The 16532-nt window shown below is 39.5% G+C and overlaps 1 protein-coding gene across 2 annotated transcripts in view; it reads left to right on the top strand.

Moving 5' to 3' along the window:
* The window catches only part of NAV3 (neuron navigator 3), a 358104-nt gene extending 352536 nt beyond the window's left edge, over positions 1 to 5568 (top strand). For both annotated transcript variants that reach the window (XM_077832689.1, XM_077832681.1), the window contains one exon: positions 3505 to 5568. In XM_077832689.1, the coding sequence (XP_077688815.1) occupies positions 3505 to 3624 (120 nt within the window). In that variant the 3' untranslated portion in view covers positions 3625 to 5568. The remainder of the gene's footprint in view (positions 1 to 3504) is intronic.
* Positions 5569 to 16532: the final 10964 nt, after the last annotated feature.

Genomic DNA, 16532 nt, shown 5'->3' with positions numbered 1-16532 from the left:
AAAAGGAGTACTTGTGGCACCTTAGAGACTAACCAATTTATTTGAGCATAAGCTTTCGTGAGCTACAGCTCACTTCATCGGATGCATACTGTGGAAAGTGTAGATGATCTTTTTTACACACACAAAGCATGAAAAAATACCTCCCCCCACCCCACTCTCCTGCTGGTAATAGCTTATCTAAAGTGATCACTCTCCTTACAATGTGTATGATAATCAAGGTACCTTGCATAATGACTTAGCCACATAAACACCACCCTATACCGGAAACCTACTGACCGCTATTCCTACCTACATGCCTCCAGCTTTCACCCTGACCACACCACACAATCCATTGTCTACAGCCAAGCTCTGCGATACAACCACATTTGCTCCAACCCCTCAGACAGAGACAAACACCTACAAGATCTCTATCAAGCATTCTTACAACTACAATACCCACCTGTGGAAGTGAAGAAACAGATTGATAGAGCCAGAAGAGTTCCCAGAAGTCACCTACTACAGGACAGGCCTAACAAAGAAAATAACAGAACGCCACTAGCCAACACCTTCAGCTCCCAACTAAAACCCCTCCAACGCATTATTAAGCGTCTACAACCTATCCTGAAGGATGACCCAACACTCTCACAAATCTTGGGAGACAGGCCAGTCCTTGCCTACAGACAGCCCCCCAACCTGAAGCAAATACTCACCAGCAACCACATACCACACAACAGAACCACTAACCCAGGAACCTATCCTTGCAACAAAGCCCGTTGCCAACTGTGCCCACATATCTATTCAGGGGACACCATCACAGGGCCTAATAACATCAGCCACACTATCAGAGGCTCGTTCACCTGCACATCCACCAATGTGATATATGCCATCGTGTGCCAGCAATGCCCCTCTGCCATGTACATTGGTCAAACTGGACAGTCTCTACGTAAAAGAATAAAAGGACACAAATCAGATGTCAAGAATTATAACATTCATAAACCAGTTGGAGAACACTTCACTCTCTCTGATCACGCAATTACAGACATGAAAGTTGCGATATTACAACAAAAAAACTTCAGAAAAACCAGACTCCAGCGAGAGAGACTGCTGAATTGGAATTCATTTGCAAATTGGATACAATTAACTTAGGCTTGAATAGAGACTGGGAGTGGCTAAGTCATTATGCAAGGTAATCTATTTTCCCTTGTTTTTTCCTACCTCCCCCCCCCCAACATTCTTGTTAAACCCTGGATTTGTGCTGGAAATGGTCCACCTTGATTATCATACACATTGTAAGGAGGGTGATCACTTTAGATAAGCTATTACCAGCAGGAGAGTGGGGTGGGGGGAGGTATTTTTTCATGCTTTGTGTGTATAAAAAGATCTTCTACACTTTCCACAGTATGCATCCGATGAAGTGAGCTGTAGCTCACGAAAGCTTATGCTCAAATAAATTGGTTAGTCTCTAAGGTGCCACAAGTACTCCTTTTCTTTTTGCGAATACAGACTAACACAGCTGTTACTCTGAAACCTGTATAGTTGGTACATATTACCTCCATTTTACAGATGGGAAACTGAGATTAAGTGACTTACCAAGGTCTCACACACACAGTAGCAGAACAGGGAATTGAACATCCTTCTTCCCATTCATAGGAATATCTCAGAATAACTTATTATTGCATCATTGCTTACTATATCGGGGGGAAAAGTCAGTCAAAATCATTACAAAACATGTAATGCATTATTTTATTTGCCCATTTAATATGCCCAAGGATGTTTGGATTTACTATTATGTCCCTTGCTAAAGGTATACTATATCAGCCCGACTAAAGTCCTATTATTTTATAAATCTCACTCGGTAGACTGCGTTTGTTATCATCCATAATTTAAATATAGAGAACCCCACTGCACTTATGGTGGGGGTGGTATTCTGAGAAATGGAGAAAGCCCAAAGAAAAGGGACCTTCTCTGAAGAAAATGCTCCGAAGTAAATTGGCACTAAAGAAATTACTCCTGAGTCCCCACAAGTGCTCAGGGCGCTCATCTCCCAGAAATCAGACCATGAATCTCCAGATAATGTGAAGAATTAGCCTGTATGACCCACTGTTTCCCACCTGACAAATATAGGAGTGGTCCTTTGGCCCTTTAGGATTTGCAGTGTGAGTGAATCTCCTGGCCACTCTCCCAGCCCATTCACTAACGCTTCCACATTGCAGTGTGCAGAAATGGCTAAGACTCCTCCATTGTAGTGCAGAAGTAGTGTCCCACCATAATGAATCTTTGCTGTCTGGACCCTCTCCCATCCCCCATGTAGCAAAAGCGTAGCATCTTCACTGCATTTAGGCTTGGACCTGCATGCGTGAAGCCAATGGGAGGGTTGATACTGACTTCAGTGGTGATGAATCAGGTCCATTGACCCTGTATGAGATAACAAGGCATTTCAGAATTTGTCTCATACATAGAATGTAACACGCACGCACACACATCAGTATTTGTCTCATACATAGGGTATATAAAACGCACATTGAATTTGGAGCTTAAAGCTGCTTCGTAGTATCCCCAGTACAATGTTCAAAGCTTATAGAATTATCTGTGAATGGTTTAGCTATGAAGTATAGGACATTCAAGGATTCCTAAGCAAACTTGAAAAGGGTTCACACAAATAAAATACCTTCCCTCTTCTTACCTTTCATTGCATATTTTTTTGTTACAAGGAACCTGAACTGTTCACCTAAAATGTGGCACTGTCTTAAAATTAGGTTAATATTTTTCAGTGCTCTGAGAACTTTGGCATGAGTGCTGCTTTATAAATAAAATTATCGTCATTATACTGAGTTTGTTGCCAAGAATCTGAGCAATTTTCTCAGGCAGGCGTTGGCTTCTGAATGTTTATCAAATGCACTACAGGCTCCGATAATACCCAAATGTATTATGTTATGCTTCCCCTTTCCTCAGGACTATGGTCTGCTGTTTTCTGTTACTGTTCCTTTTGCTGAGGTCAGCTCTTGAGCAGCAGATGGTGCTCTTGTATGTAGCAGCTGGCTACAGTCCACCTCCCGACACACTCTCTCTCTCTCTCTCTGAGAGGGTGTGTGTGTGTTCGTGTGATCATGTTTGCAGTTGCTTTTCCAATTTATTCTGCCTACATTAGCCAAAACATTATTGGAGGCTTGACTGTCTCCAAATACGGGCCCAGATGTCCAGCTGTGATACTGTTTCCTTTGCCTGTCTGTGTTGCAGCTGCAGCCATTCACACCGCTGAATTGTAGAGTTATTAGGCAGCGCTCTTATATCCCTATGGCTTATTAGACCTTTACCACTCTGTGGTATTTATTTAAAGCACAGAAGGCTGGGCAAGGGGTGGCAGCCACTGATATTTTGCCCATTCCGAAATCATTTTGCCCTTTCTCTCACTCTGGGTACCAGCACACTGCATACACCAGAATCGTTTAATTAATTTTTGACATAGCCCCTGCTGCATTAAATGCTACAGTGATTACATAAACATTTCCTTACCTCCTTTCTCAGATGAATATGCTAATGCGGCTCCAAGAAGCAGCAAATTACTCGAGTGCGCAAAGCTGTGACAGTGATAGCACCAGCCACCATGATGACATTTTGGATTCCTCTCTTGAATCAACTCTCTAGAGGGGACGAACCTTGGTAGAGGATTATAGTAAAATCTATTGCCACTGACTACTGCCAGGATTAAAGCAGCACACTGAGGTCCCTGAACAAGGGTGGTGTGTTGTAGGTAGGCAGGAGGCTTAACTCTGCAAAGTCAGGAATTAAAATCTTAAGTGGAAAGCTTGAATTTGTTTAATTTCAAGGCATTTCAATATCAGTGGAGCCAAGTAAGACTCCATTAATCAACTGGAAAGGGCCCTAAATGGAGGGCAACTAAGCAGATTGCACATGTGTTAGCCAAACTGGAACCTTTTTTTTTGTTTTTCCTCTCTCTTTAAAAGTTTACAGTGAAAACTTTGTTTTTTCCTTTACTTTTCTCTGAGGTGCTGCGTTAGCAATGCAGTCTTCTGATCCTCTGTTGTGCCACGTGGTGCTGGTCACAGGACTACAGTAGTGTTTGTCATACACTACTGCCCATTCCAAAATGAATCAAAGATGATGATAGTAACTCAATAAGCACAAACAGTATTGTGCTATCACCAGAAAACACTACTGTGATATGCTGGATAAGTGCCAATTTAATTCTTAATTGCCATGGTCACAGTGACACTCTCCATGAAGTTTTTAGTGTACAAGTCACCGATTTTATAAAGTTGTTTTTACCACAAAGGTCTTTTTTAACCACCTGCCCACTCCTTTACAGTTTTATACCAATTATTAACCAACACTGACTAAAGGCTTTTTAGGGCTTCATTTGTTTGAGCCTTTTCAGTGGAAGAAGGAACATTTCCTATGGTGCTGTTTCACTGCCTTAAAACAGATTTCTAGAACAGTTTTACAGTTGGTTTAATTCCTAAACCATTGGTAATTTACACTGTTTTTTTTTCATTTACTAACAAAATAACGTCAGTTAACACAGTAGCCTCATATCTGTATATCATGATTTTTTAAGAAATGGATAGGAGAAAGAACAGTTGCTATATAGTATTTTTATCTTGTGAATAGATTGCTCTGCCTACCCTAGGAAATATACAAGAAACCCAGAACCCACTTCCACTATCACCTAAAAGCTGAGAAAGCTGACCCAGGTCCATTCAGTCCTGTGGAATGGAGTTTTTGAAGGATAGATGTTTCGAATTCTTATCCAGCAGAGCTGGATGCACTTGATGCAGCATGAGCACAAATATTTGTTTATTTTTTTTTCTTTTTCTAGTTTTAAGCATGTTGTTTTGATTGCTATTGTTGTACATGAAAAAAAATTAACAGCATTAAAGAACACTGAAGCAGTGATGTCCACTGTGGAAGAGGAAGAGTTTATACTGTAAAAGTGGGTTGGTTTTGCACAGTCTACTGGGTGGGTATTGTAAATATAAAAAGCCTTGCACAAATCAAAACAAACAAACAAGAAATTGTATTTTATCCTGTTGGTGTTAAGAGATGTTACACTTGCTGAGATTTCCTCAATGTTGCAAACAAGACAGAATGCAAACCTTAAAAGCTGTTTTTAACCTCGTGTGTTTGTCCTGTATTTACAGTTGCTATGACTATGCAGGAGCTATCAATTCTAGAGTGAGCATGTTTCAATTTGTATTTTAAACCAATACATTTTGGGGGGCAAAAATGAAATTTGAAGTGCATCTGTCATGGCAGGCTACAAACAGATTGCATGAAAACTGATCAGAATAATTGGAAAAGCTATTGCCACAAGAAATAACTGGATAAAATAATTTAAAAAAAAGAATCCAAGGGCTATGGCATTGTGTATCCATACTGTACACTTAAGTGGATGTTACCTTCAGGATGTGTAATTGGTGCTACTAACTCTTTGTGGCCACCCTGTGGTCATTTGCTGTAAAACAAAGACAAAGAAATCAATAGGAGTACTAGTGGCACCTTAGAGACTAACCAATTTATTCGAGCATAAGCTTTCATGAGCTACAGCTCACTGAGCTGTGGCTCACGAAAGCTTGTGCTCAAATAAATTGGTTAGTCTCTAAAGTGCCACAAGTACTCCTTTTCTTTTTGCAAATACAGACTAACACGGCTGCTAGTCTGAAAGAAATCAATGCAGTTTTCAATGGCACTGAGCTGCATCAGTGAATCTAGCAGTCCCTACACGGTGCTATTGCCCTAGTACAAACTCTAATTGATTTTATGCATGTAGAATGTAGTCAGACTGATGTGGAGCCCCAAAAGTTAGATCAGTTTCTATTGTAAAACGTCAGCACATGTATCTGAGAGCTGACTAAAAAACCAGCTGCTCTTTGTTATATATGTGTTCTGAACAAATTTGCAAATCTTTTCCTTCCATTTTTGACACAAACACACACAATATTACCATATACAAAACTTCCTGCAATACATCTCAGTGAGTCCACCTAGTTTACAACTTAAAAATTGTTTGTGAAACATTTGTCTGTATACATTTTATATTTTGTACATTTTTTGATGTAACATATCATGTAAATAGACAGAAACAGTGAAATAAATCATCTGAAAAGTTTTGTAGTCTTTGTAAAGCCCTAATAATAAGTATTTGGTGTCATCGGACTTAACTGGATGATGTATTTTTATTGGTTTATTGTTCCTCTAGCTTGTAAACCAGCTTGCATATATTTTTTTGCAGGTGTGCACACTGTATCTGTCTAAATTATTACTTTGTCATTAAAGTGGAATTATTTATTGAAAGTGCAGTCTGGTGTCTTTGCAATCAGGAATACTGAATGATTGGGTGGTATTTCAAAGGTAAAACATGTAAACAAAATGGCAAATGGAAGGAATTAATTTTCTATATATACTGCATAACTAATCTTTATAAGAACGAAAGCATATATTCTCTCTAGTTCCAGTGATCCTTTTGCTGCTTTTGAATGACAACTTCCAGGCAGAACTGCAAAACAGAGTGGCTAAGTAGTTTAGGAAAAATCTAAGGGCCTCATTCTCGATTCCACCAGTTTTATTCAAGTGCAACACTACTGGTTTCACCCATGTAAAATTGTTCCTATCGTATATAAGATTTTAGGGTTACATCCTCGGCAAGTATAAATCACTGTAGTTTCATTGAAGTCAGTGATGGTCAGTGAAAGTCCATTATATTTTAATTCTCATAGAATCATAGATTTTAAGGCCAAAAGGGACCATTGTGATGCTCTAACCTGGTCTTCGTTATAACCCAGGCTACAGAACCTCACCTAATAATTTCTGCATCAGGGCCATAACTTCTATTTGAGCTATAACATATCTTTTAGAAAGACATCCAGTTTGATATAAAACTTCAAGTGATGGAGAATCCACCACAGCCCCAGATACGTTGTTCCAATGGTTAATTACTATTAAAAAATGTGTGCTTTGTTGCTAGTCTGAATTGTGTAACTTCAGCTTCTAACCATTGGACCTCATTATGCCTTTTTCTGTTAGATTAAAGAGCAACCTACTATCAGAATTTTTTTCCACATTTATCATGATCGTCATCTCTTAACTTCCTCTTGGATAAATTGAATAGATTAAGCTTCTTTTGTGTGTCACTATAAAACGGGGGCGGGCAAACTTTTTGGCCTGAGGGCCACATCTGGGTGGACAAATTGCTTGCAGGGCCATGAATGTAGGCCAGGGGCAGGAGGTTGGGGTGTGGGAGGGAGTGCAAGGTGTGGCAGGGGGTGCTGTGTGCAGGAAGGGGCTCAGGGAAAGGGGGTTGGGGCAGAGGAAGGGGTGCAGCAATTTTTTCTGTTACCTGCAAATTGTACCAGCAATAATTCTGTATTTTCCTCCAGCACTTTGATAAAGATATTGCATAGCATTTGGCAAAGAACAGAATCCTGCTGGACCCCACCTGGAACACACCAGATGATTCCCCATTTACAATTACTTTTTGAGATCTATCAGTTAACCAGTTTTTAATCCATTTAATATTGAACTGACTATCAGAATGTCATGTGGGACTAACTCAAATGCCTTATATATGTCTAAATAGATAACAACATGGGTATATAATAAATGTTGTCATAAAATTTAAGGTAGATGCTAATTAGAAAAGTCAAACCAGTTTTTTACATGTAAGACAACAACTGTTTGATGTAATTTAACCTTGCACGTTTCTAAGAAGAAATGTGAAATTCTGAGAACTAGGGTGCAACATAGGAAAATTCTCCTTAATAGGGATGTATTTTTTCCCAAGGTGAACTCTCACAAACTTTAACTTCCCCACTGTCTCCAAAACTGCCAGAGTGGTATAAAAGGGCATGCATGTAAGTGAGAACCTAATCCCTCATCCAATCTAGAAATTTTAAATTAATTTGCAGCCAAAACAAAATGAAAACGCTTAATTACACTTCAAGCCTATAAACAACAATATATTGTAAAAAGGAAATATAACTGTTGCAAGTTATCCCACATACATGAGCTAAGGGAACATACTACCATATTTAATTACCAAACTGTGTGTGTACAGTGCATCAATTTATCTCCTTATTAGCATTTATCTGGAGAGCTGACTGATGAATCCCTGTAGTCCAGTGACAGAGATTTTTAGACAACAGTTTCTGAGCTAATGGTATAGTATTCCCAGCTAAGTACTAGTGTAATTGGTTCTGCCTATCAAAACTACTGTTTATGCTATTATTAAATAAACATAGTGTTTCTCAGCATGCACTTTTTTCTTGATAACTGAATAATGGCACACAAATTAAATGCTACCACTGAGTTAGTCCATGCTACAGCTGCAGATGCACTTTCAGGAGACAAATGTTCTTCTATGGAATAATACCTGCAGCAGAAAATGGACTCTGTCATAAAAGATAAATTAACTAAGGCCTAGACTATGTGACCCCCTTTCTGCACTAAATTGCATTTTCCTTGTTCTTAATTCAACTACAATCTTAAATAAACACTGATAAATAGCAATGAGTGATCACATTGTTGCTAAAAGCTGGGCTTTACTGCACTCAAGTTTCATAAATGAAATAATACTTTGACTGCCTTTTGTCTGTACAGGTACTTGTTTTGTGAATACTTCTTTATTAAATCAGACTTTATAATTTAGAAAAAGAAAAGTACAGACAGGGAAATGAAACATCAGAAAAACAAGGTGAGTGGTAAATGCCAAGAACTAAAATGGATTCGTATGGTGACATATAACCAATAAGAATGACTTTATTGTGCCATCCTACATAGATGGACTCTGAGAGAACAAAGAAATAGACACCAGAACAACTATTAGCTGTACAAGAAAATCACAAAGAAAAGGCCCACTTAGCCCAAGTTAACTGTGTCTCAGCATTTACATTTCAATTCAACCAATATCTACAAGAAATCCTATGTTCTCTGCCGTGTAGGAAGCCCACTTAAAGGGCCCTCCATGTACCAAGTTTAAAAATGACTAAGATTTGCAACAAAAATAGTGGAGGACAAATCTAGAAATTATGTGAGGTTAAGTTACTGGACATAGGTTACTGCTGTTATTACAGTGCCAACAATGTCACAAGCACTTTATAATGTACCCTATAGCTTTACAATCTCAGGAACATTTCTGATATCAATGAATTATCATATTAAGCTGTGAAATAATATGGTTTGTTTGGGACACGCTTAAGTCCTCGATTCAGTAACCCATCCCTATTCAGCAAAACACTTATCCATGAGGTAAACTTTAAACACATGTTCAAGGCCCATTGACTTTAACAGAACTTAAGCAGGTGCTTAAAATTAAGGAAATGCTTAAGTGCTTTGCTGGACTGGGACCTACACTGAGATTTCTCAAAGGAGTGAAGTTACTTGGAACCATCAGGGAAGAGTCAAAGTGGGATGGCTGGCAGAGCCAGCCAAAAGAGCTAGAGATCTCTCAATCAGACAAGGCAGCTGCTGGAGAGGGAAGCATTATAGATTTTGCACAAGTTATCTGATCATTAAAATTTTGTAATAAACAAATGAAATTCCAGTCTCGGTTATTCCATAGATATTTTTAGACCACTTTAAGAATCAGGCGCAATTGAGAGATAAACCTTACTAAGAACTCAGTCTCCAATTACTTTTTCCATTTATTCTGCTAGAATATTACACCTGGAATTTTAAAGAAAGAATTGTGCATATTTTCTGCAGATTAATAGAGCCATCCACTTTTTTGATTCTTAATTAAGTTGTTCTGAGTCCTGGGGAAAATGCCAAATGCCTAACTCATGTTGCAGAGAGTGCTGGCATGTTATCTGGAGAGTGCTATGCAATCCCTCATCATTACAAATGTTTTACTTTTCTTTATTTCTATTTCGACAAGCAAAGCCTATTGTTACACATTTTAAATATATAGTTCTCTCCGTCTATGTACCTGTGAGTAAACCAGTACTTCTGAATACTTCTTTAAGAACATTTTAACAGAAGAATACCCTTGATGTAAAACCAAGTTCAAACTTTAGACTAACATTTCCTCTATATTTCATATCACAAATCTAAACAAATACAATTTTAGAATAACTATTAAAAATGATATTGCAACAATTAATATTCCACAATCTGAGGCTGACGGACTAAGTCATTCCTTCATCTAAACTCCTGATTCTATCAAGTTTACAAAATAAATGCTTGCAAATCCTTTACAGGTACATAAATCATCTTGAACTAAAAAGAAAAGGAGTACTAGTGGCACCTTAGAGACTAACCAATTTATTTGAGAATGAGCTTTCATGAGCTACAGCTCACTTCATCGGATGCATTCAGTGGAAAATACAGTGAGGAGATTTATATACACAAAGAACATGAAACAATGGGTGTTACCATACACACTGTAACGAGAGTGATCACTTAAGATGAGCTATTACCAACAGGAGAGCCGGGAGTGGGGGGAGAAAACCTTTTGTCGTGATAACCAAGGTGGGCCATTTCCAGCAGTTGACAAGAAAGTCTGAGGAACAGTGGGGGGTGGGGGAGGAAATAAACATGGGGAAATAGTTTTACTTTGTAAAAAGAAAAGGAGTACTTGTGGCACCTTAGAGACTAACCAATTTATTTGAGCATAAGCTTTCGTGAGCTACAGCTCACTTCATCGGATGCATCCGATGAAGTGAGCTGTAGCTCACGAAAGCTTATGCTCAAATAAATTGGTTAGTCTCTAAGGTGCCACAAGTACTCCTTTTCTTTTTGCGAATACAGACTAACATGTCTGTTACTCTGAAACCAGTTTTACTTTGTGTAATGACACATCCACTCCCAGTCTCTATTCAAGCCTAAGTTAATTGTATCCAGTTTGCAAATTAATTCAAATTCAGCAGTCTCTCGTTGGAGTCTGTTTTTGAAGTCACCTACTACAGGACAGGCCCAACAAAGATAATAACAGAACGCCACTAGCCATCACCTTCAGCCCCCAACTAAAACCTCTCCAACTTAACATCAAGAATCTACAACCTATCCTGAAGGATGACCCAACACTCTCGCAGATCTTAGGAGACAGGCCAGTCCTTGCCTACAGACAGCCCCCCAACCTGAAGCAAATATTCACCAGCAACCACACACCACACAACAGAACCACTAACCCAGGATCCTATCCTTGCAACAAAGCCCGTTGCCAACTGTGTCCACATATCTATTCAGGGGATGCCATCATAGGGCCTAATCACATCAGCCACGCTATCAGAGGCTCGTTCACCTGCACATCTACCAATGTGATATATGCCATCATGTGCCAGCAATGCCCCTCTGCCATGTACATTGGTCAAACTGGACAGTCTCTATGTAAAAGAATAAATGGACACAAATCAGATGTCAAGAATTATAACATTCATAAACCAGCCGGAGAACACTTCAATCTCTCCGGTCACTCGATTTCAGACCTAAAGGTTGCAATATTAGAACAAAAAGACTTCAAAAACAGACTCCAACAAGAGACTGCTGAATTTGAATTAATTTGCAAACTGGATACAATTAACTTAGGCTTGAATAGAGACTGGGAGTGGATGTGTCATTACACAAAGTAAAACTATTTCCCCATGTTTATTTCCCCCACCCACCCCCCACTGCTCCTCAGACATTCCTGTTAACTGCTGGAAATGGCCCACCTTGATTATCACTACAAAAGGTCCGTCCCCCCCCCCCCACTCTCCTGCTGGTAATAGCTCATCTTAAGTGATCACTCTCCTTACAGATGACATGATAACACCCATTTTTTCATGTTCTGTGTGTATATATGGTTAGTCTCTAAGGTGCCACTAGTACTCCTTTTCTTTTTGCGAATACAGAGTAACACGGCTGTTACTCTGTGATCTTGAAGTAAGTTGCTTGTTTTACAAATTGTTTTGTAACATGAATTGATTTTATTGTGCACTCTGATCGAATTTGCATTTAAATCATTCTTCTTTTATTAATTTTTAATTGCTTTTCTCAGGTAAATAATTTCATTCACCATGAAGGAAAAGGCCAAAATTAAAAGTTTCATAAACTAAGCAAAGCTATTAACATTTCACTCCCCCACGACTAATGGACTCAACATTCTTTGTAACCTCTTAAATAAGTGCTGAGTTGCCCTACGGACATAGTAATTAAGAAAATTAAAATTAGTGTCTTCATGAATTCATTGGATTAAGGTCCCCATTCAGGAAAATTGAGACAGCATTTAAATACATGATTAAGCCCCAAGGAAAATGAAAAAAGAACAGGAGTACTTGTGGCACCTTAGAGACTAACAGATTTATTAGAGCATAAGCTTTCATGGGCTACAGCATAGAATGGAACATATAGTAAGAAGATACGTACATGCATACAGAGAAGGTGGAAGTTGCCATACAAACTGTAAGAGGCTAATTAGTTAAGATGAGCTATTATTAGCAGGAGAAAAAACTTTTGTAGTGATAATCAAGATGGCCCATTTAGACATTTGACAAGAAGGTGTGAGGATACTTAACATAGGGAAATAGATTCAATATGTGTAATGACCCAGCCACTCCCAGTCTCTATTCAAACCCAAGTTAATGGTATCTAGTTTGCATATTAATTCAAGCTCAGCAGTTTTTCCTTGGAATCTGTTTTTGAAGCTTTTCTGTTGCAAAATTGCCACTCTTAAGTCTTTTACTGAGTGGCCAGAGAGGATGAAATTTTTGAATGTTATGATTGCTGATGTCAGATTTGTGTCCATTTATTCTTTTGCGTAAAGACTGTCTGGTTTGGCCAATGTACATGGCAGAGGGGCACTGCTGGCACATGATGGCATATATCACATTGGTAGATGTGCAGGTGAACAAGCCTGTCAAGGTTCCTCCCCCACTTTGAACTCTAGGGTACAGATGTGGGGACCTGCATGAAAACCTCCTAAGCTTACTTTCACCAGCTTAGGTTAAAGCTTCCCCAAGGTAGAAATTAATTTTATCCTTTGTCCCTGGATCTCCACTGCCACCACCAAACTCTAACTGGGTTTACTGGGAAACATAGTTTGGACACGTCTTTCCCCCCAGAATCCTCCCAACCCTTGCACCCCACTTCCTGGGAAAAGTTTGGTAAAAATCCTCACCAATTTGCATAGGTGACCACAGTCCCAAACCCTTGGATCTGAGAACAATGAAAAAGCATTCAGTTTTCTTACAAGAAGACTTTTAATAGAAGTAAAGAAATCCCCTCTGTAAATTCAGGATGGTAGATACCTTACAGGGTAATTAGATTCAAAACATAGAGAATCCCTCTAGGCAAAACCTTAAGTTACAAAAAAGACACACAGACAGGAATAGTCATTCTATTCAGCACAGTTCCTTTCTCAGCCATTTAAAGAAATCATAATCTAATGCATACCTAGCTAGATTACTTACTAAAAGTTCTAAGACTCCATTCCTGGTCTAACCCCGGCAAAAGCAGCATACAGACAGACACAGACCCTTTGTTTCTCTCCCTCCTCCCAGCTTTTGAATGTATCTTGTCTCCTCATTGGTCATTTTGGTCAGGTGCCAGCGAGGTTACCTTTAGCTTCTTAACCCTTTACAGGTGAGAGGATTTTTCCTCCAGCCAGGAGGGATTTTAAAGGGGTTTACCCTTCCCTTTATATTTATGACAAAGCCCCTGATGGTGTGGCTGATGTGATTAGGTCCTATGATGGTGTAGTGAACTTAATCTTAGACACATCCTTACATCTTGAATATAAGGATAGAGTTAGGCATAGGATGACGTGTCTTCCCAAATCCCGTAATATTTACTCAGCCAAACCTCTCACTGATGGGAATAGGCAAGATGTCAGGATTTGACCCACAGGGGGGTTTTTTTGAGAGAGATCTTACATACAGGAATTTTAGTTTAATTGAACACTCAGGCACCGATTTCACCAGATCCTATACTGCTAATTCAGATATATCCTCTGAAGTCAGCTAAAAACCTCAGGCTATGCTATTAATCCAGCTGGATAACAGGCCTCTCACTATGCAGCAGTGGAGGTGGTAGCAATAAAATGTTATAAATTCCTGTGTGTAGTTACAGAGCAAGAGGTTACTTTTACCAGGAAAAATACAGATAAATGGTAGCATACATTACAGGGTACTCTGAAAGAAAGTTTTCATAGTAGGAGAACATGTGTGTGGTTCCATTGTTTGTCAGCCACTGCTGTATATCAGAATGGTACAAGTACTAGTATTGATAGGTCATTGTAATTACATAAGCCATAATTTGGTGGGGCTTCTGAAGTGGCTATTTCTAACGGATGTGAAACATAAATGAACGGCTGAGGTGATGGACCAGAATGAGAGCATTGCTTCAGCAATAGCTGATAGTAAAGTATGCATCAAGGGCCATATCATGCCATTGATTTAAGCAGAACTCCCTGATGTAAAGGAGAGCGCTGATTAAATATCAGTGGCACAATATGGCAAGGAGGATTCTGCAGCTGGCCTCACCATCACCTCCAGCTGCCCACCAAAATGCTAGGTTCCTTTATTGTTCTAAAATGTTGACTTTTGCATAGCCAGCGTTTTGATCAAATTTCCCATGGCCCAAGCTGTGGGAGAAAAGCTTTCTACCCAGCACATCTTGAAAGTGAACAAGAGCCCTACTGGCATTTTGAATGGAAATTAGAAACAGTCAAGTTACTATAGTGATGTTTGATAAGTAACTGTTCATGTTCAGCAAACACAGAAAGTACTTTCAGGAGCTGTCAATGACATAATATATGATTTTTTAGCACTTGTAGAGCTCTTTTTATGCAGGTCTCAAAGCAGTTTACAAAACTGAGTAAGCTTTATGGTAAGGATTGAATAGGACCGTAACATTATTAAAGTCAGTAGAGTGTACATAGCATCCTAAGGATATTTTAATGTATAAGCCTGTGCGTTCAAGATGTTTCTAATACATGAAAGCTTCTAGGGTGGATTGGCATTTCTCTTATAACCAGCCCTTTGGGGGGAAATAATATATCACGAGTCAATTTCAATGTAAGCTGTCAGCAGGTTAATTTTTTTTTTAACATCAACAACAACAACAACAAAATCCTAAAGGTCACATAAGCCATTTAGAGAGAAATGATACAGTTTGATGATGATACAGATAATGAACAGTTTGTTGTCTATGTTTGAGGATGGAGGCGAGGAGAAGGCATTAGATTTTTGGCATCAAAGATGAGCAGATTTTGAGAGGTTAAGAGATGAAATTTATACCAGCTCTTATCAACCAGCGTGTTACAAAAATAGCCATGTTTAAATATAGGTGTGAAATAAGTTTGTGTTACTGCACATACTTCTTTTGTTGGCCTGTGTAGATAGAAAAAAAATCCTAAAATGACTGTGCCACAAACACATTTAAACATGGTTATTTTCGTAATGTGATCAGTACGCTGAGCTCCTGAACCATGGCTCCTAGGTAGCTTAAGATATCAGTGATTGAGCTGGAAATGATGGCTAGCATCTTATTTTGAGCAGATGGTAGAAAGGGTAGCTGCTTTCTAAAAGAAGGACTATGGCTTTTCTGTGCAAGTGCTCAGAACTATATGGGGGGTGAGAGGAGGCATGTCTAGGGATAGTTTGAAAAATAGGAATGATATGACATGAAAAATTTCAAATGAAATTGAGCATTTTGTCTCAAAATTTTCATAGCATTTTTCTTTTTTTTTCATCAATATGGTTTGAAATGAAAACCAGCAGATAAAGAAAGGGTTTTTGGATAAATTGTCTTGTTTTAAACTGACTCAGGCTCTTTTTCCTGATCCAGCAAATGGACAGGACCCTTGGTCCCTGGAGGGCCCAATCCTTAGGGTACGGTGGGAAGGACTGAGCCTGCCAGGTTTGGAATTAATGATGGTAAGTGATTAGCATATGTGTGGGTTCTTCCATTGTTTTTAATACTGTGTTCTCTGTAATGCTTTTTTACTTTAAGAATAAAGTAGGTTTACTTAGAAAGTGCTCCATTGTAACTTATAACTGTTGACAATCGCTCTGTTTTCAGTCTCTGAAGAGAAAGAAAGCAGGTGTCCTTGGGCAATCTGTCTGTGTTGGGCCGCACACAGTGAACACAGGGACCTGGCCAGCCTGGGAATACCTGGATCAGAAGGGAGAGAGATGTGGTTCTCCACCCAGAAAGGCAGCAGCTGGGGAGCTGGAAACTGAGAGTGGATGCCTTTGCTGATGTACTATAACCACTGAGGGGAAATACTGGTGCAGTTGCCCCTAACGGTGACAAGAACAATGCGGTAAGAGAGGGCAGGGAGGAGAGACAGACAGAGCAAGTGAAAAGGAAGCAGAAGATGCAAGCAGGAGTCAAGTGAGCAGGGAGGCCTGAGGGGGAGGTGGGAGTAGGGGACCAAAGTAGGAGCAGTACCAGGGGGCCAGTGATAGTGGAAGCTATATGCCCACAAGTGGAGAGAGGAAGCATGGGCAGTGTGCTTGTGTCACTGGTGAAGGAGGAGGGGCCTCAGACAGGAGGGACTAAATGGGGAAGAAAAGTGGAGCGATGAGGAGGAGCTGAGAACCAGCCAGGGAGACACTGTG

This window comes from Eretmochelys imbricata, chromosome 1, assembly GCF_965152235.1.
Source record: "Eretmochelys imbricata isolate rEreImb1 chromosome 1, rEreImb1.hap1, whole genome shotgun sequence".
NCBI lineage: Eukaryota > Metazoa > Chordata > Testudines > Cheloniidae > Eretmochelys > Eretmochelys imbricata.
The sequence above is the reverse complement of the archived record's forward strand: the minus strand, read 5'-3'. Positions and strand labels throughout refer to the sequence as shown.